Here is a 21,507-nt window from a genome sequence, read left to right on the forward strand (position 1 = left end):
AAAACAACAAAGCGCAACGCATAACCACTAAACTCCTAGAACCCGAGAAAAGCAAAGAGGCAAACAAGCAGAAACTGAATAGCAAGCAACGAAACACCTGAAACCTGAGAAAAGCAAGAAAGCAACGCAAGAAGCAGAGACTGAATAGCAAGCAGCGAAACCGAAAAGCAAGCAACGAAACCAAAGATCAAAACCACAACCGCGAAACCTGAACCACAATCTCAGAAGCAGAAACCTGAACCACAATCTCAAAAGCGTAAGTCCTCAAAACCACAAGCCGAAAAGCAAAGACGACAAAAAGAAAAGACCGAAATCCAAGCACCAAGATGTACTGGATTGTATGTACGTTGGTGTACCATATGGAAGCAGTAAGCTATGGCTTGCGCTTGCACGGCTGAACATCATCCTGAATGCCAGCGTCCGCCTGCTTGCGCTTGTTCCTCTTTTTGTTCCAATCCTCAAAGACACCCTGAACCCTAGCAAGCTCAGATGGGGCAAGCCCACCGAGAGCGGCACGAGACGGAGGGGCAGGCTTCTGAGGGGCAGCACGTGTAGGCCTAGGGAGATCAACCCATGCGAAGGAACTAGCGTCCCTTGTGTTCAGATAATCGACGCAGCCCTGTTGGTTGGGGATTATCGTAGGGCCAGCATTCCTTTTGTGCACATCGATCAAGGGGAGGGGGAGCATATAGTCCGGGAGAGGACCCAATGCATTCGTGCTGTTGTTGGAGTCGAACATGTTCAGGTTAGCAACGTCTTGGCCCATGGCTTTCTGCATCTGTCCGTGCTGGCGGGGTTGGATGGCGCGGCTCGCCGGCACGAGGCTGCTCTGCGCCATGATCATACGAGGATCGACGGTCTGCATGTTGCTTTGGGGAGGAGGTGCCATGTTGTGCTGGTTGGGGCCGTTCAAGTTCTGAACGTTTGGCTGAAGGCTGCTGCCCTGTGCCATGTTGCCGGGATCAACGTAGGCTGGGTGGATGGGCTGAGCCCCGAAAGGGACGAATTCAAGATCTTCCAGCCAGGGGTCCATGAGATCCTGGAGGTCTCCGGGCATCGCAGTGTGCGCAGTAGGGGCTGTAGCCAGGAAGGGAGGGTTGGGGTCCGCGATGGGGAACAGGGGCTGCGCGTCCGCGTTGGCTCCAGCAGTATAAGAGGGTTCTCCCATGAGGTTTTCAAGATCGTCAAGACCCATTGCGGCCGGAACAAAGGTGCTTGGGATGACATTCTGCACAGCGGACTTGGCCGCGGGTGCCTTGGGAGTGCTGCCTTTGATGGAGGCATTTCCCTTCTTCGAGGAAGGTCCCGCGGTCGCGAGAGGAGGCGAGGTAGGCGGGCTCTCCAGTTCAATGGACTCATCTGCGGATTCTTCGTCGTCCGCGGAGTACACTTCGTCGCCGGAGGCGGGTCCCTCTTCAACGGGCGCCTGGGCCAAAGATTGAGCTCTACGAGCCTCCTCTTGCTCCTTTTTCTTGGCCTCCGCCGCCACCTTAAGCAACTTGGCCTTCTTACCGTTCAGGTATCTATTGTCGCGAACGCGGTGAATGCTGCCAAACGGGTCCTCCACGAGAGTATGCAGATACGGAGGATCAAGAAGGTGCTTGACCACAGTCTTGTGGTAGATCATGGCCTCCATCACCTTCGAAAGCCTTTCTTTGAAAGTCAACCACCTGGGGGGAAGCGAGAACTTCAAAAATTCATAGTAGAGGAGATCTGGGCCCTGTGTATTACGCCGGATCAGTGCTTCCTGCGAGTCGGTCTGTCAGCAAGATTACAAAGGATCTGGCATTGCTCGAAGAAAGTCTTACCAGTAGCTCCCACGCGGCTTTTTCTAGCACATGCCTGGGGTGGAAGGCGTTGTCCCAGGTGCCAAAAGATCTCTTGCCGTCTTGTGCCCAAGAGTTGTCCATCATCAAATTGGTCAACGCCACCACGATAGCCTTCTTGGCGGCGTGCGTCTTGGGGATGGTGTCGTCGTCTTTCTCGACGTCGGTATCGGTCTTGTGGTCAGCACGCGCCTCACTCGCGGAATCGTAGATGGTGGCCTGTGGTATGTCGCTGGTTGGGTTGAGAAGTCTGTCAATGTCCGGAAAGTTTCCGGGACGGACTCCGCGGGAGTTGGGATCCAAGGAGTTCCAAAAGTTGGCCTTCTGAATCTTGACGCGCTTCGGCTCAGGACTTGTGTCTGATTCCGACTCTGACCCTCGACCGCCTCGGCCGCCTCGGCCCCCTTTACCTTTCCCCTTTCCATTCTTCTTCTTGCGTTTGGGCCTCAGCGCCTCCAAGTCTTTCTTGTTAAGTTTGCATCTTTTCGCGGGGCGCTCAAGCTCACCATGACGATCAGCCAGGGAGCTTGAGCTTCCAGCAGCGATGTCTGGGTGACTAGCTGCGGTGTTGGAACTGCTGGATGGAGATGTTAGCTCGTTGACTAAGTTCTGCTTGGTCTGATGTTATGGGAAAGTGGCATACCTCGGAACAACAGCGTTCGACGCCTCATGCTTACGCTTTCGGTTGTTTTCAACTGCCTGTCTGAAGGTTGGGTTGTCCGGGGCGCGACCAAGAGTCTGAGGAGGAGTCAAAGGCTGCAACTGCCCATCTGATGCTGGGTTAGCCGCAGCCATGAAGGATTTCGACGGCACGGAATTCCAAGTCCCGATGGGCAAGTGCTCGACATTGCTACCATCTACGAATGCAGAAGCACCTGGAGCTCCGAAGAGATTAGAGTTTGTGTACAGCATACTACCAGGATTCTGCTGCCCGTAGTGGACTCCCACATTGTGTGAAGAGCCGCTGGCAACAGCCTGCTGCAATGCGTAGTTGGAATTCGGGTGGATCAGCTCTGATGAGGACTGGGTGCCGAATTCCACCGATGGGTTCTTGGGATCCATATCAGCAGGCCATTCCTCGGGGTTACTGACATCAGTGACGTCAACAATTCTAGCAGAGCTGCCCCAGTGGTTGGGAACTGGCTCATTGGGCTGCACACGCTGAGCAGTTTCAACGCTTTCGGTACTGGTCGTCCCACTTCCAGTACGTTCAATGTTGTTTGGGCTGCTTGTGTCGGCTTCATCACCATTAGATCCAACATCGGCTAGGAGAACGACGTTAGTAAATAGCCACGCTGTGAGATTTGGGTGCAGCCAGCCATTACCTTGGATAAGAGCCATCAATTCATCAAACTCCCGCTTATTCATAGAATCGCCCGCAGTGTTGGGCACATCGTTCTCAAGACTTGCATTGATGAAGTTATGGGAGTCCCTTTCGGAACCATTGAAGTTCGAAGGGTTGACACCGAGATCGCCAGGCCCATCCGCCCTGCGTGATGTTAGCTTGAATGAATACTTTTCCAAGAGATGTCGGAGACTTACTGCAGAGACAGTCCTGAAGGTCCAGCGGGTGTGTTGTTGTCACCATGAAGGTTGAGAGGGTCAATAGCAAGATTGTCAGGTTCATCGGCCCTGCATAGTGTTAGCCTGACTGGATCTTCTTCCAAGATGTGTCGGAGACTTACTGCAGGGGGGATGTTCCGAGTGTTCGAGAGGGTGTGGTGATTGCGTCGTCATTATCACTGTCGAGGTTGATGGGCTCGGTATCAAGATCGCCAGCTCCATCGACTCTGCGTAGTATTAGCCTGGATGGATCTTTTCCCAAGAGCTGTAAAGGACTTACTGCATAAGAGACGGTCCGGAGGATCCAGAGGGTGTTGTGGATTCGTTGTTATTAGTGAGACTGCGACGCTGTCTGAGCTGTCTGGCAAGGCTCAGACGCGCCTTGCAGCGCTTGAGGATCTTTGATCCTAGCATTTGAAAGTCACGCTCCTTAGAGCAACGTCCTTTCTTTTGTATTCAAGAGAGAAATTTGATGATTTGAGATGAATGTTGAAGATACAAAGAAGGGGATATGTAAGTTAGTGAAGTTATGTATTTCACTTTGTGAAGATGTGAGAGAGAGAAGACGCGTTCACACGCTCGAAGAAAGCAGGAGATATTGACAAACGAGAGAAGGTATGTGCGAAGGGATGCAGATTCAAGATTATGTACTTGAAAAAGATGATTATCTTGAGGAAGTTGGGAGTGAAAGACATGAAGATAGAGGGGTGGAAGGAAGGGAAGAGAGAATGAGGGGGAAGAACAAGGGGGGGGTTTATACAGTAAGTCTGAAATTGAAACAGAAAGTTGGGGTGTGTTAGTGAATATCGGGCCTTGAGGATTTTGAGATTATCAACACATTCACCCAATGTTTGAGGTTTCAGGTGTGATGGCTGATGGAAATTATCTCCCCTGGCAGAGCACTATTCACTTATAGCACGAAGGCTGCCACCAAAGACCGGTTGAAACAACGAAATAGGAAATCTTCATGCGGGCCACTTCAATCTCTTGGGAGATTGCGTACCAGTAATAGAGGTAGAGCCATAGCCCAATGTTTTTTGTGTTGCAAATGGCTGACACGGCGCGTTCGTGATGGGCAAACTACAACTCCAGGTTGATAACTTTAGCTATCGGAGCCTAGCCGAGAAGCCTCTAGTAAAGGCCAGGCTACAGTAGCTTCGAAGATGCTTTTCATGTGCAATTAATGCTGAGCTTCTCCTATATCCCTCCGGTCTGATACTCACATCAACTCGTCCCGAAGCTGTGCCCCGACGAGGTAGGCTGATGTTGGCATCGAGTCCTAGGTCGAAGGTTCAATTTGATGAGATTCCCTTTCATCTAAGCGCCTCAACTCGTGACTGAATCGACATTGTTGCTATCGTTCAAGAACGGCATATACCAGACTTTCAGACTCCTGTCAGTCTGCGGATTAGGAGGCAGAATGCTGTCGTCAGGTTCGTCCGCAAAGTATCGTTGCCCTGAAGTTGTTGCAGCCACATTGCCTAAAGGATGCACCACAGTACTGCTTACTGACTCTACATGATGTTAGCAGAGAATCGCGCAACATGCTGTGGCAAGCAGCAACGCAGACTCACCATCATGAACCTTCCACTCCCACTTCGGTTCCTGTGCTCCAGGATTATACGTGGGGTTCTGCCAAACTCGCATGCAGCCATCGGTTCCTCCCGCCCAGATCTCATGCGAATCTCCTTGGCCCGTGGCCACCACGTCGATCTTCATGCGTTGGTTAGTGAGAGCCTTGCGCCCTTGCAGCCACCCAAGCAGTTGGCCGGTCACTCGGATATCATAAACCAGGACGCCATCACTTTTGCGTTCAGCGACATAAAGATACCGTCCACAAGGACTCCATAAGAGTTGCGTGACCCCGCGCCCTCCTATGTGAGGATCTGCCTCTGTTTTCGCGATGCTGAACGTTCCCAGAGATTGCCCGCTTCCGTGCGAGTCATAGAGCCCGACGTGTCGCGTAAATGTCCCTGCAGCCAAGATGCCTTGTGCGCTTGGATCCACGGCCAGTGCAGAAACGATGCCCTTCATGCCAACACCACCGCCCACCACTTGTTTGCGCTTACTTGGTATGGTAGGCATCGTTGTGACAGGCCCGTCGTTTCCTGGTCGCGAAACATCGAACAGGCAGATGAGGCTATCGGATCCAGTGAGGAATTGGGTGCCTCCTAAACTAGGTGGGTAGATCATTGAGTGGGGTGTGATGAAAGCCTCTGTCATGGGATTGACCAGCGAATAAGACGCCATCTGCATTGGCGCCAAAGCAGATGCCAGTCTAATTGGGTGGTCTCTCACGGAGGAAAGAAACAAGGTGGTGGAAGGGTCTTGGAGGGAGAAAAAAGGGTACATGGCCATGGCATATGTCGGTTCAGCAGAGGCCAGTGTCGAATAGGGTAAGAGGGGGATAGGTGATGGTCTCTCTTCAAGTAAGTCTGGTGGTCTACAGAATAACTGTCAATTCATGGGGTAGAGACTCTTGGAGCACGAGATACTGACAATATGTAGCTCCTGATATGATGGTCTGCCGAGTCGGTCAATAACGTAGTTCCATCAGCGGACCTGAGAGATTCCATTAGCCGTGATCTCAAGGGGGAAGGTCAAGAACGTGTTCATACCATTCGGCACCTTTGATGATATCTAAGTCAGAAAGCCTTGGAGCTGCTTGCGGCGTTCTCTCTCCCCGGCCATCTTGTTCCTGGCTGAAGGTACGTGTCTCCGTTCGGGGACTCTGCTCCTCGTTTTCCGCCTTACTTGAGATGGCCACACAAAGAGGCTGTGAGGTAGTAGACTCATACTCAACCATCTTCCCGATATGAAGTTCAGAGCCTATTTGGGATCAGGCTAGGATGTGTTCGTGATAGGATATAATCAAGCAGGGCACATGCTGCAGGCCAAACAGGCGGCGTCAATTCTCAATGACTCCAGTCTCAAAAGCTGAGTGATCCAATGTCTGTGAGGCTTATAGCACAAGATAGAAAGGAGATACTCGCTTCGAGCGATGTATTTAATACGGAGAACGCGCTGGAAGAGGATAGGTGGATGCAGTTTCCCTGGCTGGAACAAGGGTGGTAGAATTGCTAGTGGAGACCGGTTGCCTTCCCAAGTGAGCCTCGAAGCAGTGATACCTCGAAGCAGTGATAAAGTCAAAGCTATGAAGTAAAGTCAATTCCTGAAGCTTGTACTATGTATCAATGTCAGTACCTCAGACTACTAGGTGGATAGTAAAAGTGAGGTCCTTCAGATGTGATATGGTTATCAGATTCCGATAAGCCAATGGTGAGCTGGGGCACGTCAGGGTCACGGGACCACGGAGAAACTTGCCGGAAGTGAGGTTAGCTCCCGAGCAACCATCGCTGACTTGATTGTTTTCCACTCACCAATCCATCACTACCCATCCATTGCGGCGCAGATTGGCAGGTACAAAGCGCCTTTTTCTTTGTTTGTGGATCATTTGTGCTTGAGCACTTGACATTCCGGTCTTTGCTGCCCCCCTCACAGTGCGCAATGTTCTCCGCAAAGCCTGCAGGCACTGGCACAGGCCTGTCCCTCAACACCGGTTCATCCAACCTCTTGTAAGAACCTTCCATCCAACTGCGCGTTGTTCCTGCCTACGTCTGATCGCCAATACATTTGTAACTCGAACAATCAGTTGCTTCAATCATTCTTTTCACTATGGTCGCGAAACCTGACTCAGATGAGCTAACCGAAAATTGCACAAATAGTGGCGGCGGCACCAACACACAAACTAGCTCTGCGACCACACCAGCAACCACGAGCACTTCCGGTGGCCTCTTCGGCAACCTGGGAGCGAACAACACAGCGCAGCCAAAACCAGCCGGGGGACTCTTTGGGAACTTGGGAGGTGGCACTACACAGCAATCGCAACCGTCCGGATCGAATCTGTTTGGCGGCCAGCAGCAAACGAACAATGCCGCCACCGGCGGCGGCTTATTTGGCAACGCGACAGCCACCACATCTCAGCCACAAACCGGTGGACTCTTTGGAGGAACCGCGGGCACTACCAACACTGCGCAAAGTGGAACTACTGGCGGGGGGTTGTTTGGTGGTCTAGGCGGTGCTGCGACCACTCAAGCTCAATCCAAGCCGCTCTTCGGCGGCACTACAACCAACACTGCTACCACCGGAGGAGGTCTATTGTGAGTATCTACCTAACTTCTCCATAATCTAAGATGGTGATGCATACTAACAGAAAGCCTGTTGTAGCGGTGGTGCCACTCAGAACAATGCACAGCAAACTCAAGCTCAGAGACCTACACTTGGTCTGTTTGGCAACCAGAGCACCACTTCACAACAACCCGCGCAGCTCGGTGGCACCACCGTAATTCCCGGCGTCAAGATCGACGTCAGCAACATCCTCCCCACAACCAAGTATGAGAGTTGTGCGGATGAGATCAAGGCGGAGCTTGAGAGGTTCGATAATTACGTGCTGGGTCAGATCAAATTATGCAATGAAGTCTCGAACATGATTCCTACAATCGAGACACAGGGGCAAAGCATACCACACGACGTGGACTTCGTTCAAGGGAAGCTTGAGACCATGCAACATGCCCTGGAAAACGATGCCAGGGAGATTGATCAGCTGCGCAATCTTGTATCGCGCGATGCGGCCGAGGCCCAGGTTGCATTCCGCGCCATCGACACCCTGAAACTACCCCTACAATATCAGTCTACCGGTGGAGCTGGTTGGTGGACGTCTCAGAACCAGAAGACCGATGCACAGACACTTCGCTCGACGCGTAAGAACACTCTGGCCCTTCCCGATGATGTTGAGAGCGATCCTGCCACTGCCACCAGCGTGAACGGGGTACCTGTCAACTTGGTGGATTACTTCTCCCAGCGGTCGGATGAGATGGGAGTTGTGCTCGAGCGCTACACTCAAAGTTTGAAGGAGATCGAGGACCACCTTCACGGAGTTGAGTCTACTCTGGAACGACAGATTCATGACTTTGTGGCGGCGCGGAGTCGTGATGGACCGGCGTCTGGAACTCCCAAGTCCATAGTCAACGATCTTGCTACCGTGCTTAGCGACGTGGAGGCTGGTATCTTAGGTGTTGCCGGGCGCCTCGGCGGCGTGACCGAGCAGGTGCAGGAAGTTGTCCTGGGTCCTCCTTCGGCCGCTGATGGCAGGCTCAACCTCTGAAGGACGGGTTCTACTTGATACGTACTTGCTCTGTCGGCGCTGAGTCTTTGTTTTTCTCATTGTACAATATAATGTTCTTGGCGACGGTGAAAAGCAAGGGATCATGGCACTTTTGTCTGTTTGGGTTAGCATGGTTTTAATGAGGAGTTCTTTGTGTGATGCAATACAGGGGCAGGGGCGCCGCCGGCATATCATAATGGAATGCAATATAAATTCAAGATTGATGATCTCTGGACTCGAAGGATCTGGTAGCTGAATGGAAAGAATAGACTACGTGTCTTATCAAGGATAATTGGGCTCTGTATAAGCCTAATGGAAATTGCTATCTAGAGTACAGAGTATTAATAGTAATATCGAAAAGATGAGGTCCGACGGAGGTCAAGTTAAGGCCGGGCGGTGAGGGGGAAAACGCAAGAGGGCGGCAAACTGGCGTGATCGCACCTCATCCCCGGATCCACCTTCTTAGCCTCATTCCCCGTCTTATCAATCAATCGGACTGGGTTTACTCACTCGGCATCAGTCGGCTTTGCTGGGTTGTCACCATGACATATGCGACGATACTACTTCTCCACTAGCTTGTGATACCGACTGTGAGTTCTGAGAATTGGTTGCATCACTTTATCTCGATACCCCATCCAAATGATCGCCTGTTGACTCACCCCAGCACCAGCACTAAGATCTATGATCTGCGAGGCGGAAGAACCCCCGAACGCCGCCCTGAATCTAGAACAGCTCCTGCTTCTACCACCACCACAACATGAAACCATGTCCACGTCTCCAAATGTCGGTGTGACGCTGCCAATCGATGATGCAGCGCATGTACTTGCCATCTGCTCTCTCAGATTCACTTGTGAGGTATGATGGCGGACAATTCCATCTATCCAGTCGCAAGCTGGGTCGATGTCCTTCCCCACAGTTTCCAGTCGCGATGACGCGATCGGCGCCGAATCTGTGGCGCCCGGGGGCTTCGGAATGTTTTCTGGAACCCGTCGCCCCATGGTTGCTTCATGACTAGCTATCCTGCGGTCTCCGGCCTCTTGGGTGATTTTGCCCATCGATGGTGCAATACATTGTCCGTAACATCAGCCCGGTTTGGAGATGAGTCTTACGGCTCCCAGCACGTCTGCTGACAATTAGGTCGGGGAACCAGGCTGCTCTGCCTCATGCCTATATATGAGCAACAAGTCCTGAGCTCTACCTGTATCTCATAACAAGCTCGTTGCAATACTATTATCTTCTCCTTGTGTATCTACACATGCTTGAATTCTCAGTTGCATTTCTGCTATAGAGTTCATTTTCTTACTATCCTTAACCATGGCGCCCTCGTTGGTGGACCCTCTTCCCTCCCAGGATCTAATATCCATCTCTATCACCAAGAAGCAGAACATCGCCGGCAACAAATTCGGCTACCAGCCGGGAAGGACGACTGTGGAAAATCACGAAAATTATGCGTACCAAGACTTGCTACCGTCCTTTCCAGACCTTCATTGGGCACCATTAGAAGAGATCCCTCATGAGGATAGAGGGCTTCATGGAGACCCCGGCTTCCGGAACCTTCTCCAGGACGCGACAGATGTTTTCGACTACACTCCAAAGATTGGCACGGAAGTTCATGGTGTCAATCTTGCCAAGTTGACAGACGCCCAGAAGGATGACCTAGCCCGTTTGGTTGCTGTCCGTGGCGTGGTCTTCTTCCGTGACCAAGGTGATCTGGACATTGACGCCCAGCGTGACCTAGGCAGGCATTTCGGCAAATTGCACAAGGTATGAAGCCCATTTCTCCTGGTGTCTTGGACCTCATTGATCTAATGATTACTATTAGCATGCCACCACAGCCGTTCCTAGAAAGGAAGGATTGGAGGATATCCATGTCGTCTATGCAGGCGATAATGCTGCCGACCAACGGGCAATGTTCACGCCTAGCTTTCTGTGGCACTCAGATGTATGTAACATGCATTGCCTTTGCGTATCAGTCGCAGCCCACTGACTGGTAACAGGTGACCTATGAAGTTCAACCCCCCTCGTACACATCCCTCAAGGTTCTTACTGGCCCCCCTCGGGGAGGCGGTGGAGATACCCTCTGGACATCCCAATATGCAGCATACGATGCACTTTCAACTCATATGCAAACATATCTTAAGGGCTTGACAGCTCTTCACTCTGCCGAAATGCAGGCTTCCGACTCCAGAGCCCTTGGGCGAACGGTTCGTCGTGAGCCTGTCACAACAGAGCATCCATTGATCAGGACCAATCCTGTCACCGGTTGGAACAGTCTCTTCTTCAACCCTGGCTTCGTGACGAAGATTGTCGGGATCCCCAAGACAGAAAGTGATGCTATCATCCGCTACCTCACCGAAGTGATTGCAACAACACAAGAGATGCACGCTCGCTTCCAATGGAACAAGAATGACGTGGCCATTTGGGACAACCGAACAACAGTAAGTAGCCGCTTCCCTGGCTTGGTAACTACCAAATTGCTAACGATCTCGACAGAATCATTCAGCCTCTTATGGGTTTGCTCCTCACCGTCGTCATGCGGTCCGAGTTGCATCCCATGCTGAGCGCCCGGTGTTGGACCCAGCAGGGAAATCGCAGGAGGAGGAGTACATCGCTCGTTACAACCTCCCTCCTGTCAACAAGGATGGATCCCGTCAGTCCAACTACAACGACTGAAAGAAGGTTATCATTGAAGGTGCTTTCAATTTATGAATATTGTGGAGCACTGGCGTTACTTCGTTTGCTATTTTTTATCGTCAGACAAAGACTGCAAGAGCGGGCTCTTTATGCAGACTTGGAAGACTGGGGTCATTGCAGTTCTAGCGTCTTGATCCACAGAATCCAGCGAGTTTATCATGTCATTGAAGCCGGAGCGTTACATGGGCTCTTGTCATTTACTATGAGCGTTTGCGGGGCACGTGGCCAGGGACCACCTCCTTCCTTCCTCAACCATCTACTGATACCAACTAATTCAATCATTACCATTGACTTTTGACTATTCATCCTCATGGCCCATTCCATAAACTCTGCAGTGCTAGAGTATGCCCGGTTTCATGGAATAGCAAGTAGCTATACAGACGTGGATCCCCTCGAGCACGTACAAGAGAGCTGTGTCGCAATTCCTGATCTTCTCTCAAACTCCCTTTCCCAGTTCCGGGACCACCTTGACAAGGTGCACACATCTCTCGAACAAAGCCTCCATCATGAGAAGCTAGACCTTAAGAAAGAAAGCGCACTTTTCCTTGCATCCGCTCTTCGAAAGATCGAACCCACCGACATCAAAAGTCACTGGGAGATTATCCTGCCATCATGGGATCGTTACGATAAGCTGAAAGTGGAGACACCAATCTTTACCAATGACGAGGAAAAAGGTCTACCTGTTGGTGCAAGACCTGTCTGTTACGGTCTCGACGATTTCCATCTCAGTCCATTGGAGGACGAAATCAGCGATCGCGATGTGGTTTTAGCGAGGGGCTTGGTACATGGGATAGACACCTCCGGTGAGAACATCCGAGAGGAGAAGCTTGACTGTTCGAAGGGTGCATTGCGTTTGATACAGGAGGCTCGAAAGAGCTTTGATCTTCGCTTTGAAAACCTGGAGGATCTAATGCGGACTGATTTGGACTTAAAGAAGGCGGGTCTACATTTCTCGTCTTGCTCGCATTGGTCGCGTGCTGACTTCTACAGGTTCAAGCTTCACGTTCACGTTCGAACTCCCCTGACCTTCTCCCTGTCAACGATGACCAGTTCTCTGATGGGGAGGAATCGCTCCCTCCCGCTAACGAGAGTCATTTCAGCTTCAGCATGCCTGCAGAAAATGATGACGGAGCCTCGGAGGACCCTTGGAACGTGGATGCGAGGGTCAACGATTCAACACATAACCTGCTAGATAGAACCCCGAATGTGCGAAAGGAATCTGATCAACCACACTTGCACCATTCTCACACCTCACCGCCTATTGAGGATGATATCGATTTGTCTGACTGTGTGGTGACTCAACATAAGTCACTGCAGGACCGCGAACTCTCTTCCTATGCCAGTCAGCTCTCGACAAGCGATGCGACGTCCATCCATGGCATCTCTCAAGTGACGTATACTGAGATAACTGATAACATTGCTACATCTGACTGCCTCCCTTATAAAGAAGAGCTCTACGCCATCAATACTCCTTCAAATAGCGACGTGATTGCTCAAGAGCTCAGAGTCCAACCCCAGAATACGCGTACAGACTGCAAACATATGCGACAAGGGCAGTCGAACTCGCTGGGGCTAGGTTCGACAACTAAAGAGCAGTGTATGTCGACCGCGGTGAAAGGGGCTATTGCGTTGACGAACAGCCCTGTCTGTGCGAGGGAAAGAAGCGATTATATGAGGATAGAGGTCACAACAATGCCAGAGAATTTATCGGAGCGCTATGAGATACACAGTGACTACATACCCATCCGGGATGTCGAAACTCCTTCCGGCCACACATCGCTCCGCAAGAGCTCATGTGTACCACAAAAGCGTAAATCCAGTAATGGTGGAACGCCCTCGAAAACGAGATCTCCAATGGGAAGACATAATAAGCTGTCTTCAGGCAAAAAGAGTCGTGAGACTCTGCCTTTAGTGGCCTCCTCGAACCTAGGCTCCTTGGTCTCGTTTATGCAGGTCAGGGGACTGAATACGAAAAAGTCCGTTACGCAAATTCCCAATATCGGCTCGCCAGCTCTCAAAGCAAAGGTTGGGGAAAGAGCACCGGTCACTCGACTTCCCGAGGAAAAGGCGTCCATTTACTTGGATCTCGCTCAGCAGGTTCCTCTTGCTCCACAAAATCTCTCGGGTGGCTTGAGATTGACGCTATCAACCCGGCTTCTCAGAAGTCACCCAGAAGTTGTGCGTCACCTCGAAGCGAGCGATCTTGTCAACTCAATAGACTATATTGATCCTGAAGAAGATACATCAGCCACTGCGTCGAGTGCTGGACACTCTTTCCAACACGCCGACATAACTATAGCTGCCACAACGGCACTCATGCTAACGAACACCCAGGCCACCACGCAGCTGTTCTTACCAGGACATAGATCTAACATACCAGACAGTAGCGGCAACATCAACTCGCCTCTTCGCGAAAGGGTCTTCTTGCTTGCAAAGACGTACAAGATCGTGTATGTTCTCATATGCCACATCAACCCAGCATACAAGTCTACTGGAGATCTCTTGCTACACAAGAACATCCTGAAATCTGTGACATCTTTCATCGCTTTCTGTGACTCTCTTTCGGGCTTCTCTAATGTGCAGCCATTGTTGATTCCAGCATGTCCTGATACTATTGTTAGGTGGATTTCTGCTATTGCAGGCAAATGCCAAACTTGATATGCTGCTTACGTTCGTCAGACACCTGTCCTTTATCTACTTCATAGTGTCTTGTCTTGACTTAATAATTGCACAATCTCAAACCTCTAATTAAAACGTAATATCCAAGGAAGAGACCCTGAGATGTAGTCACATTTTCGCGAAAAGCTCCTCTGATGCAGGTCATACAGTTCCTGGGTCGGGCAAGGAGATGGTATTCGAGAATCTATTTCCCCCTATCCGCCGTTTCAAAACCAGTTGCTTTGATCAACTCATCAGATCACTTCTGTAATAATTGATCTCTAACCAGTGCTTGAGAGCTGCCAATGACTCTGAACCATGGGCCACTGTGATGAGCTGTCACTGTATCAAATTACGAGTCACGGGACAGACACAACCGTTGAATGCGTCAAGTACAGTACAATCGTTAGCTTTACAGATCAGAGAACCCCAGTTCAGCCCCGCATTTTCCTCGAGTGTACCATGTATACGTATTCATTGCTCGCGGTCCCCGAGTAACAAGCTCATCCGTACAATTAGCAAGGTACATATATACACAAGCACAGTGTCCGCCTCCCTTCCTTTCCCCCGAATCGCCGGACGTAAGTTCTAAATCAGCCTGCATGCGTAACACACACCAAGGCAACTTGCAATACATAACAAACAAGCCAGGAAGATCCGGTCCCACCACACCAAACCTTGTTTCAACCTCTCACCACCCCTTACTTAGCTACGCTACCGATTCTCCAAGAGGAGGCCTCCTGTAATGCAAGTATAGGGCTACAGCCCCGTACTGTCGAAGTATGGCCTCACGCTCGGAGGCTCCCCGGGGTAGCCGGCATGGCGCAGATGTCCTCCGTCGGCTCTGGACAGTAAGTCCCCGTCCCTGTCCCTGTCCCTGGCTGCAGGGCCACCGACAAGAAAAGGATTATTCGGTCCGCCGTCGGCTCCGAACCGCGCGAGCAGCACGCTGTCGTGCGGGAGCGTCGAGGATCCGGTCGTTGGGCGCGTGCTGGAGCCACCGCCTCCACTTCCACCACCTAGCCGTGTGCGGTGCTGGGTGCTCGTCTCGCCTGTACATCTCAAAATCAGTATCTTCTTTCTCGGGAGAAGTGGGATCTCGGCATGACCGTACGATGTCGCGGATCACCCAGTAACCGCCCCGGCGGCAGCGGAGGAGGCATAGCCACCGCATCCGCGTTCTGTTTCTGTTTCTTCTTCTGCTTCTGCTGCTGCGTCGCCGCCCCCTTCGAGCTCCCCGTTCCGCTGCGTTGGTGCCGGTGCAGCTGTTCCACGCCCTCGCGGTCCACCGGGTACCGGTGCAGGGGCGTCTGCGGGGGCATGGAGGCTCCCAGTGTCGTGTGCGTGTGCGTGGGCATGTGCATGTGCATGTGCATTGGGAGACCCGCTGCACCTGCACCTGCACCTACTGCTGCTGCTGCCGGGGGACCAGAACTTGTAAGAGCGAATGGCAACGGTGGCGGCACGTTACTTTGGTGTGACTGTGAGTGCGCCAGAGGAGGAAGAGGCAGCGGCAGCGAGTTCAAGGTCTGATGGACCGAGTCCGTCGCCGCGGTCTGCATCTGCGACTTCATGGCGCGCGATTTCAGCAAGTTGTACAGGTTGGTGATCTGCGTGAAGCGGGTGCATTTCTCGCGGTACATGTCGACGAGCTCTTGGTTCTTTTTGCGGAGTTGCTCTTGCGTCGTTTGCATGTCTGGTTGCCAAGGGGGTGGTGTTGGTATCTTGGTTTGGGTTTTGGAGGGTGCTGGGGGCTTGGGAGCTGAGGGGGGAGGTGGTGGCTTGGAATTGAAATTGGAAGTGGCTCACCTGATATTCGTGCTTGTAGGGCAGAGATCTCCGAGTTGGCGTTGTGGATGACCTTGTCCATCTGGGTGTTGAGGTTGGTGTATTTCTCGGTGAGAGTCTTTCCGAGGAACTCTTGGTAGAAGCTGGAAGAATGGTCTGTTAGTGATGGGGTCTCGAGGAGGTTTTACGTGCTGGGGCGAGGAAGAACGCGCACACTTCCTGAGTGGTCTGGTACGTCCAGAACAGCAGGGCCCGGCCGGCGCATTCCATGATCGTGTTCGGGTCCAGTCCGCTGAGCACGCTCGTCTTGTAGTCTTCGGACGGGTTGAGGATGGTGGCGACCGCGTCGTCTGGATTGACGAGGATGGTTTGGCAGGCTGGGCAACGACGGTCGACTGACGTTGGATGTGAAAGACCTAGATTGCTGGCACATTGGAGACAGAAGATGTGTCTCCGGAAGGGTCAGTGACGGAGGTTGTGGAAAGTTGAAACTGCTATTGGACTTACGAGCAGGTCGTGACGACTGCTCTCTCTTTCAGCTGGGCTCGACATTTGAGGGAATTGCATCGAAGGTAAAAATCCATTGTTGACAATTCTCTAGTTCCCTAGGTCGTGTAGATTGAAAAAGGGTGAGAGTGGTTGTATGAAGCTGCGCGAAAGCTAGATCAGGAAGGCATTCGAATGCACGCAGTATGGAACAGCCACAAAAGTGGCAAAAATGGTAAATATCTCAACTTCGACTATATACTGCCAAAGGGTTTATACGGGTATCTTAGCATACATAACATTTCTCGCTCTCTAGCGCATCCCCTATAAGTCTACAGTCTTCCCTGCGCCAGCACTTTAGAAGAAGAACGTATTTCCGGACGCGTCGCGCCTTGTCGTCCGCATCTTCTCCTCAAACTCGGGCCCAGGTTCGTATTCCCGCCACAAGCTCGCAGGGAAAATGTGCTTGTTGCGCTCATACCAGCGTCTATCGACCACCTTCGTCAGGGTGGGATCCTTATCGGCTCCTTCCAGCTGGTCGCTATTCGGCTTGGCGAGAGGATTGTCAGATCGGGTAGCCGGCGGCGGCTTGTTAGAATAGTCGAACAACAGGCCACCGGCGCTCGTGTAGCTGGGAACACTGTTGGCAATAAAATAGTATAGCTCGTAGTGCTGCATCCATCAGCCAGTGCCCCATGTCAACTCAGGTTATGGCAAGTACTCACATGTGGGACAATAACCTCGCCCTTGACCAGCATCAAGTCATCGACACTGATTCTAGCCCACTCGCGCCGGTTGTCTTTGCGCGCTTTGGATGCTTGGCTGTTGCCACTGACACCAAGCTCGGCTCCAACCTTCCGGCATCTGTCGAGAAACAGCCATACAGGATCGCCCTTCTTGACCTTAACTGTCCCAGCGGGTATATTCGTTCCATCGTAGAAGATAAAAGGAATCAATATCTCGGTGTTCTTCACGGCTTCCTGCATAGCCAGGAACTCCCGGCGGAGAGCATCCCGCGCCTCGGCCTCGGCCTTCAAGGCCGCTTTTGTCATCGCCTTCGGTGGAGGAGGAGCATTGGGGTTGGGCGTGATGCGCCGTGATGGTGGCGCAGAGCCGTCGTCGACTGGAGTCCTCGAGGCGGACCGTGGAACGCTGGAATCGCGTGGGGTACCGGCAGCGCTGTCGACCTCTTCCTCTTCCTCCTCGTCGTTGTGGAATGAGAGCTTGCTCTTCACGAGCGGCTTCTTCTTTTTCTTCTTGGGAGGGGCGTCGCTTCGGGGAGTCGAGCTGCTATTGCGTTGCGATCAGCATCGTGGGGCAGCAACGGAACACTGTCAAGCCTTGACTTACCCGTCAGTGATGTCGCCCGTGGAAGGAGTGGCACTTCTCGAAATACCGGCTGAGCTTCTCCCAAGCGACTTATCATGGGCCTCTCGTTCCTTTTGCTCGAGGACCTCTGCGCGGCGTTTGCGGAAATCGGACAGGTGCACCAGACCAACCGTCTGCGACTTGAGTAAGTCTTCGGCAGAGACGGTCTGGCTTGTGAAGGATCTCGGAGTCGAGCTATGGCTGGGCTGTTCTGAGTTCGACATATTGCCGGGATGTTCTGGAGTTCTATCTAGAATGAAGTGTAAGTGGCTTGTCGTTCTTCCTCACATGCAAACGACTGACGTATCGGCACGTGATTGGGAGAGTTTCCGGATTGGGGTGGTCGAATTGATGCTCGTAAGCCAACAATGTCAATGGCACAGTAAGACCTGGACTAAGACAACAAGCTTCCGATAGCTTCCTTTCTTTAACCTCGATATCACTTGACCAGGGGAGGGGTTCTTTCATTGACGTTGAAGGTTGGCAGCTCGTCGCGAGCGAACAAAGCCAGAGCAAACAGGCCAAACCCGCCGCCCGTGCGATCTCCGCAGGATCGCCGTAAACAGGATCGCATTTCCGCTACGCCTCGTTACATCCGTTCACTCCATACCTCCTGCAGCTCTTCAAGATGATGGACGACGAAGACGACGATTTCTACGATCCCGCCGACACGGTGCCGGCTCCTCAGCATCAGAATGGTGCCCAGAATCCTCCTGCGGATAACTATGGAGAGGAATACGAGGAAGAAGAGATAGAGGTGGATGAAGATGATGTATGGTTACGAAACCACTGCACCTACATTTTGGCCGTCTAACTCAAGCTCTAGGATGACTTCAACATCATTACTGAAGCGCCCGCTGATGCGCCACCTCCAGAAGCGTGAGTCGAGCTCCGGGAATAGCTCCTACAGCTTGTCTAACCCTCGAACAGCCCACATCCTCGTCATGCCAATCTACGCGCAGAATCACAACGCCCCTCGTCCGCAGAGTCTCCTCCTGCTCCGAAACCCTCCACCCCCACTCTCGCCACGCCCAAAGCTGAATCCGCCACGCCCGTACCTGTCAGCGCAAGACCCGCTGTACCGGCTGCACCGCAAAGGCCGGGCTCTTCATATCCTCCAGTCCAAGTGTCCACGATCGACGTTCATGCCAATCCCGTCCACCCGACGACGGGCAAGCCCATCCTACTGACTGACATGGATGCGGACTTTCCGGAAGATGACAAGCCGTGGCGGCGACCGGGGTCCGATATCACAGACTACTTTAACTACGGGTTTGATGAGTTCACATGGGCCAGTTACGTGTTGAAACAGCAGGAGCTGCGCAAGGATATCGGGGACCAGAAGAGACAATTGGACGACATGCAGGCTTTCCTGGGGATGGGCATGCCGCCGATGGGCGGTGGTCCACCGGGGCCAGGCGTTCCTCCAAGCAGCGCGGCCCCTCCGATGCCCGGTATGCCCGGTATGCCGGACATGTCGCCGGAGATGATGCAGGGGATCCTCACGAGTATGATGGCGCAAGGCCTGGATCCCGCCTCGATGGATCCCATGACGTTCATGCAACATGCTCAGGCGCTCATGGGCGGCCAATCCGGCGCAGGCGGCGGACAGCAGGGTCAACCTGGATTTGGGGGTCAAGGTGGTGGTCAACAGCAGATGGGTTACGGAGGAGGCTTCGGAGGAGGTGGCCGTGGACGGGGCAGAAGATGGTAGTTAGAGTTAGGCTTTATCAAAGTATCATGTTACGATAACGGCTATGTGGGGGGGTGGCATTTTGGATGGTTGGATGGTAGGATGGAGTTAGAAAATTCCCAAGGTATATGCAATCCATTAATTAAGAAGAACTGAGAAGGTTTGACAGGTCCGGAGTCGGTCTGGCCGGCTCGGGAAAGGGAGCGAGCGGGTAATGATGTGCCAGACTGGAGATGCTGGGGTAATTGTAGGCATACCGGGTGGCTGTCAAGTATATGGCTGTCCACACGAGACAAAATGCAGTATTCTGTCTTTCAATGTCCAGGAAAACAAAGAACAGCTCGTAGGAAAAGTCGTGGTGGTGAGTCCCTCGGCAGAAAGCAAGAGAGGATGGAAGCTTGTTGGTCTTGGCATTCTGGAAATTTCTCGCGACTCCAGATCAGATCTTCGTTTCCCCGGCCGGCCGCTTCCTCTTCTTCTTCTTTTGCTCTCCACGCCTTGACTCACTTCCATCCTTAATCACTCCTCTTTGATTTGCTCGCTGCCTCTTGTGCTCAGCATCCTCAATCACATCACCATCACAATGGTAGGATATCTCCCTCCGTCTTTGTTGCTTGGAGCTCCGATTGAACTTTTCCGCCTGTTTCCACCGGATCGCCAATTCCTCTGAGCATCACAACTATCGAGCTTAGACTCTTGAACCTGTTACTAATCTGTTATTTCTCTATACAGTCTTTCCTCCGCAACGTCAAGAACCTTGCTCCCCTCCTGGACCGCGTCCTGGTCCAGCGTGTCAAGCCCGAGGCCAAGACCGCCTCCGGTATCTTCCTCCCCGAGAGCAGCGTCAAGGAGCAGAACGAGGCCAAGGTTCTCGCCGTTGGCCCCGGTGCCGTCGACCGTAACGGCCAGCGCATCCCCATGGGCGTTGCTGTCGGCGACCGTGTCCTCATCCCCCAGGTACGTTTCGGACATCGCCTGGTTTGGCAGAAGGAGCATCGTTTTTGTGGCAGCTCCAGCGCTCTTCCGGATATGGCTAACAAGGACTCTGGTATAGTTCGGTGGTAGCCCCATCAAGGTTGGTGAGGAGGAGTACACCCTCTACCGCGACTCTGAGTACGTACATCCCTTCATTCATCAACTGATGCCAACCTGGATTCTGACCGTACAACTACTCTAGGATCCTTGCCAAGATCAACGAGTAAATTGGACTAGCCAAATAATGTCCAACGTCTTGTTGTCTTCTGTTTTTCCGGATGTTCGAAGCCGCCTATAACGTGTATTATACCTCCCTTTTCCCCGCAAAATCATGAGCCTCAGCCATTCAGAGCTTCCTCATTCGAAAAAAAACTCTCCTCATTAAACAGGCCGATAACGCGCTATGGAGAGCTTTCCCTAGTGTTGGTGTTGGGCCCTTATCACCTGTTCTGCTGCGCATTTATTGCCGAAAGCGTGAAATGACTGTTTTTGCATACCACACGATGTACTTTTGTCGCCTGTCAACTACTTTGCTCTCGTCGTGTCTGGGGGTGTTTGTCGCGATGAGCGTTTGTAATACGATATGATAATCTCCTCTCTTGTGAACATCCGGTTTTGTTTTCTTGGGGCGTCTCGTTGGTGTCGTAGCTCCTAGCATCAGACCCGTCTTAGTCGGAGCACTAGATCAATCACTCGTCGCCCGCAGGTATCGCATTAGGCTTTATGAGATGCTACACCGTGCCTGTGGAGGAAGGCATGTCATGCACAATTGTACGTTCATGTGTCCCGTCCCAGATATCCAGAGACCAACAGCCACTCCCGTGTAAAACATATAGCTATCCGAGATGTAGGAACCCGGCTCTGGAGTAATTACTATCCGAACATGATATTCATGCATCGCGTCCTGTCCACAGTCAAAACGAGTCTCAACAGTGCGGCTGTGCAACAGCAACACTGGAGTCTAGGTCATCAGCCAATAAATCCTGGTGTGTTGCCAGGACGAATTCGTCCGCATTGGAGGTCACGAGGACGGACTCGTGGAATAGCTCCTTACGTGTCAGTCCAGACTGGTTCGGGTCAGCACATGTACTTAATCAGAGCAGATGACCAGTACATCTTGAGATGACACTGTCGTTATGGAGGTGTCTGCTCCCTGTTCTCCAAGGCTTGGTCGTTACGGCCGATGGCAGGATGGGTGTTGATCGGTTCTACATTTTCAGGTCAAGACATGCATGAAGTATCGTGGTGTCACTATGAGGCTGTGCTGCTCAAGAAAGTATGATAAATTTTTA

The 21,507-nt window shown here is 52.2% G+C and overlaps 9 protein-coding genes across 9 annotated transcripts; 4 read left to right on the forward strand and 5 right to left on the reverse strand.

The window, feature by feature from the left end:
* Nucleotides 1-373: 373 nt before the first annotated feature.
* Nucleotides 374-3,803, reverse strand: BO72DRAFT_496736 (uncharacterized protein; the record flags this gene model as incomplete). The annotated part of the gene is made up of 7 exons (XM_040948646.1): nucleotides 374-1,747; nucleotides 1,809-2,400; nucleotides 2,470-3,091; nucleotides 3,152-3,315; nucleotides 3,369-3,458; nucleotides 3,512-3,616; nucleotides 3,670-3,803. The coding sequence occupies 7 exons, from the start codon at nucleotides 3,801-3,803 to the stop codon at nucleotides 374-376; spliced, it is 3,081 nt and encodes a 1,026-aa protein (XP_040800838.1).
* A 730-nt stretch (nucleotides 3,804-4,533) lies between these two features.
* On the reverse strand, nucleotides 4,534-6,617 carry BO72DRAFT_430019 (uncharacterized protein). The gene is made up of 4 exons (XM_040943091.1): nucleotides 6,008-6,617; nucleotides 5,889-5,951; nucleotides 4,964-5,832; nucleotides 4,534-4,903 (listed from the first exon to the last, which is right to left on the reverse strand). The coding sequence occupies exons 1-4, from the start codon at nucleotides 6,193-6,195 to the stop codon at nucleotides 4,716-4,718; spliced, it is 1,308 nt and encodes a 435-aa protein (XP_040800839.1). The 5' UTR covers nucleotides 6,196-6,617; the 3' UTR covers nucleotides 4,534-4,715.
* Nucleotides 6,618-6,774: 157 nt separating this feature from the next.
* BO72DRAFT_405112 (nucleoporin FG repeat-containing protein) lies at nucleotides 6,775-8,786 on the forward strand. The gene is made up of 3 exons (XM_040942275.1): nucleotides 6,775-6,964; nucleotides 7,115-7,549; nucleotides 7,617-8,786. Exons 1-3 carry the CDS (start codon nucleotides 6,897-6,899, stop codon nucleotides 8,551-8,553), a joined length of 1,440 nt encoding a protein of 479 aa, XP_040800840.1. The 5' UTR covers nucleotides 6,775-6,896; the 3' UTR covers nucleotides 8,554-8,786.
* Nucleotides 8,787-9,033: 247 nt separating this feature from the next.
* BO72DRAFT_121688 (uncharacterized protein) lies at nucleotides 9,034-9,738 on the reverse strand. The gene has a single exon (XM_040939021.1). The coding sequence runs from the start codon at nucleotides 9,606-9,608 to the stop codon at nucleotides 9,114-9,116; it is 495 nt and encodes a 164-aa protein (XP_040800841.1). The 5' UTR covers nucleotides 9,609-9,738; the 3' UTR covers nucleotides 9,034-9,113.
* BO72DRAFT_121685 (TauD/TfdA dioxygenase family protein) lies at nucleotides 9,739-11,315 on the forward strand. Its single transcript, XM_040939020.1, has 4 exons — nucleotides 9,739-10,317; nucleotides 10,376-10,495; nucleotides 10,551-10,991; nucleotides 11,047-11,315. Exons 1-4 carry the CDS (start codon nucleotides 9,868-9,870, stop codon nucleotides 11,224-11,226), a joined length of 1,191 nt encoding a protein of 396 aa, XP_040800842.1. The 5' UTR covers nucleotides 9,739-9,867; the 3' UTR covers nucleotides 11,227-11,315.
* A 242-nt stretch (nucleotides 11,316-11,557) lies between these two features.
* BO72DRAFT_528159 (uncharacterized protein) lies at nucleotides 11,558-13,905 on the forward strand (the record flags this gene model as incomplete). The annotated part of the gene is made up of 2 exons (XM_040950158.1): nucleotides 11,558-12,188; nucleotides 12,245-13,905. The coding sequence occupies 2 exons, from the start codon at nucleotides 11,558-11,560 to the stop codon at nucleotides 13,903-13,905; spliced, it is 2,292 nt and encodes a 763-aa protein (XP_040800843.1).
* Nucleotides 13,906-14,555: 650 nt separating this feature from the next.
* BO72DRAFT_430028 (uncharacterized protein) lies at nucleotides 14,556-16,277 on the reverse strand (the record flags this gene model as incomplete). Its single annotated transcript, XM_040943092.1, has 6 exons — nucleotides 14,556-14,952; nucleotides 15,015-15,232; nucleotides 15,377-15,601; nucleotides 15,715-15,836; nucleotides 15,908-16,144; nucleotides 16,201-16,277. 6 exons carry the CDS (start codon nucleotides 16,275-16,277, stop codon nucleotides 14,665-14,667), a joined length of 1,167 nt encoding a protein of 388 aa, XP_040800844.1. The 3' UTR covers nucleotides 14,556-14,664.
* A 143-nt stretch (nucleotides 16,278-16,420) lies between these two features.
* Nucleotides 16,421-18,005, reverse strand: BO72DRAFT_430030 (FAM50/XAP5 family protein). The gene is made up of 3 exons (XM_040943093.1): nucleotides 17,530-18,005; nucleotides 16,905-17,466; nucleotides 16,421-16,851 (listed from the first exon to the last, which is right to left on the reverse strand). The coding sequence occupies exons 1-3, from the start codon at nucleotides 17,769-17,771 to the stop codon at nucleotides 16,537-16,539; spliced, it is 1,119 nt and encodes a 372-aa protein (XP_040800845.1). The 5' UTR covers nucleotides 17,772-18,005; the 3' UTR covers nucleotides 16,421-16,536.
* Nucleotides 18,006-18,175: 170 nt separating this feature from the next.
* Nucleotides 18,176-20,442, forward strand: fip1 (cleavage polyadenylation factor subunit FIP1; the record flags this gene model as incomplete). Its single annotated transcript, XM_040948647.1, has 7 exons — nucleotides 18,176-18,319; nucleotides 18,374-18,426; nucleotides 18,478-19,257; nucleotides 19,799-19,826; nucleotides 19,973-20,197; nucleotides 20,295-20,353; nucleotides 20,418-20,442. 7 exons carry the CDS (start codon nucleotides 18,176-18,178, stop codon nucleotides 20,440-20,442), a joined length of 1,314 nt encoding a protein of 437 aa, XP_040800846.1.
* Between the last annotated feature and the right edge of the window lie 1,065 nt (nucleotides 20,443-21,507).

This window comes from Aspergillus fijiensis (assembly GCF_003184825.1).
Source record: "Aspergillus fijiensis CBS 313.89 unplaced genomic scaffold BO72scaffold_26, whole genome shotgun sequence".
Lineage (NCBI taxonomy): Eukaryota > Fungi > Ascomycota > Eurotiomycetes > Eurotiales > Aspergillaceae > Aspergillus > Aspergillus fijiensis.

Excerpts from the sequence above, each read along its gene's own strand:
- BO72DRAFT_430019 (XM_040943091.1), bottom strand. The coding sequence starts at position 6,195 with ATGGTTGAGTATGAGTCTACTACCTCACAGCCTCTTTGTGTGGCCATC. Across the intron at positions 5,833-5,888 it reads CATATCAGGAGCTACATATT|ACCACCAGACTTACTTGAAG; the intron begins GTCAGTATCTCG and ends GTTATTCTGTAG. Across the intron at positions 4,904-4,963 it reads GGAGTGGAAGGTTCATGATG|AGTCAGTAAGCAGTACTGTG; the intron begins GTGAGTCTGCGT and ends AACATCATGTAG.
- BO72DRAFT_405112 (XM_040942275.1), top strand. The coding sequence starts at position 6,897 with ATGTTCTCCGCAAAGCCTGCAGGCACTGGCACAGGCCTGTCCCTCAAC. Across the intron at positions 6,965-7,114 it reads ACCGGTTCATCCAACCTCTT|TGGCGGCGGCACCAACACAC; the intron begins GTAAGAACCTTC and ends TTGCACAAATAG. Across the intron at positions 7,550-7,616 it reads ACCACCGGAGGAGGTCTATT|CGGTGGTGCCACTCAGAACA; the intron begins GTGAGTATCTAC and ends AGCCTGTTGTAG.
- BO72DRAFT_121688 (XM_040939021.1), bottom strand. The coding sequence starts at position 9,608 with ATGGGCAAAATCACCCAAGAGGCCGGAGACCGCAGGATAGCTAGTCAT.
- BO72DRAFT_121685 (XM_040939020.1), top strand. The coding sequence starts at position 9,868 with ATGGCGCCCTCGTTGGTGGACCCTCTTCCCTCCCAGGATCTAATATCC. Across the intron at positions 10,496-10,550 it reads GCTTTCTGTGGCACTCAGAT|GTGACCTATGAAGTTCAACC; the intron begins GTATGTAACATG and ends GACTGGTAACAG. Across the intron at positions 10,992-11,046 it reads TTTGGGACAACCGAACAACA|AATCATTCAGCCTCTTATGG; the intron begins GTAAGTAGCCGC and ends CGATCTCGACAG.
- BO72DRAFT_430030 (XM_040943093.1), bottom strand. The coding sequence starts at position 17,771 with ATGTCGAACTCAGAACAGCCCAGCCATAGCTCGACTCCGAGATCCTTC. Across the intron at positions 17,467-17,529 it reads ACGGGCGACATCACTGACGG|CTCGACTCCCCGAAGCGACG; the intron begins GTAAGTCAAGGC and ends ACGCAATAGCAG. Across the intron at positions 16,852-16,904 it reads GCGAGGTTATTGTCCCACAT|CACTACGAGCTATACTATTT; the intron begins GTGAGTACTTGC and ends TGATGGATGCAG.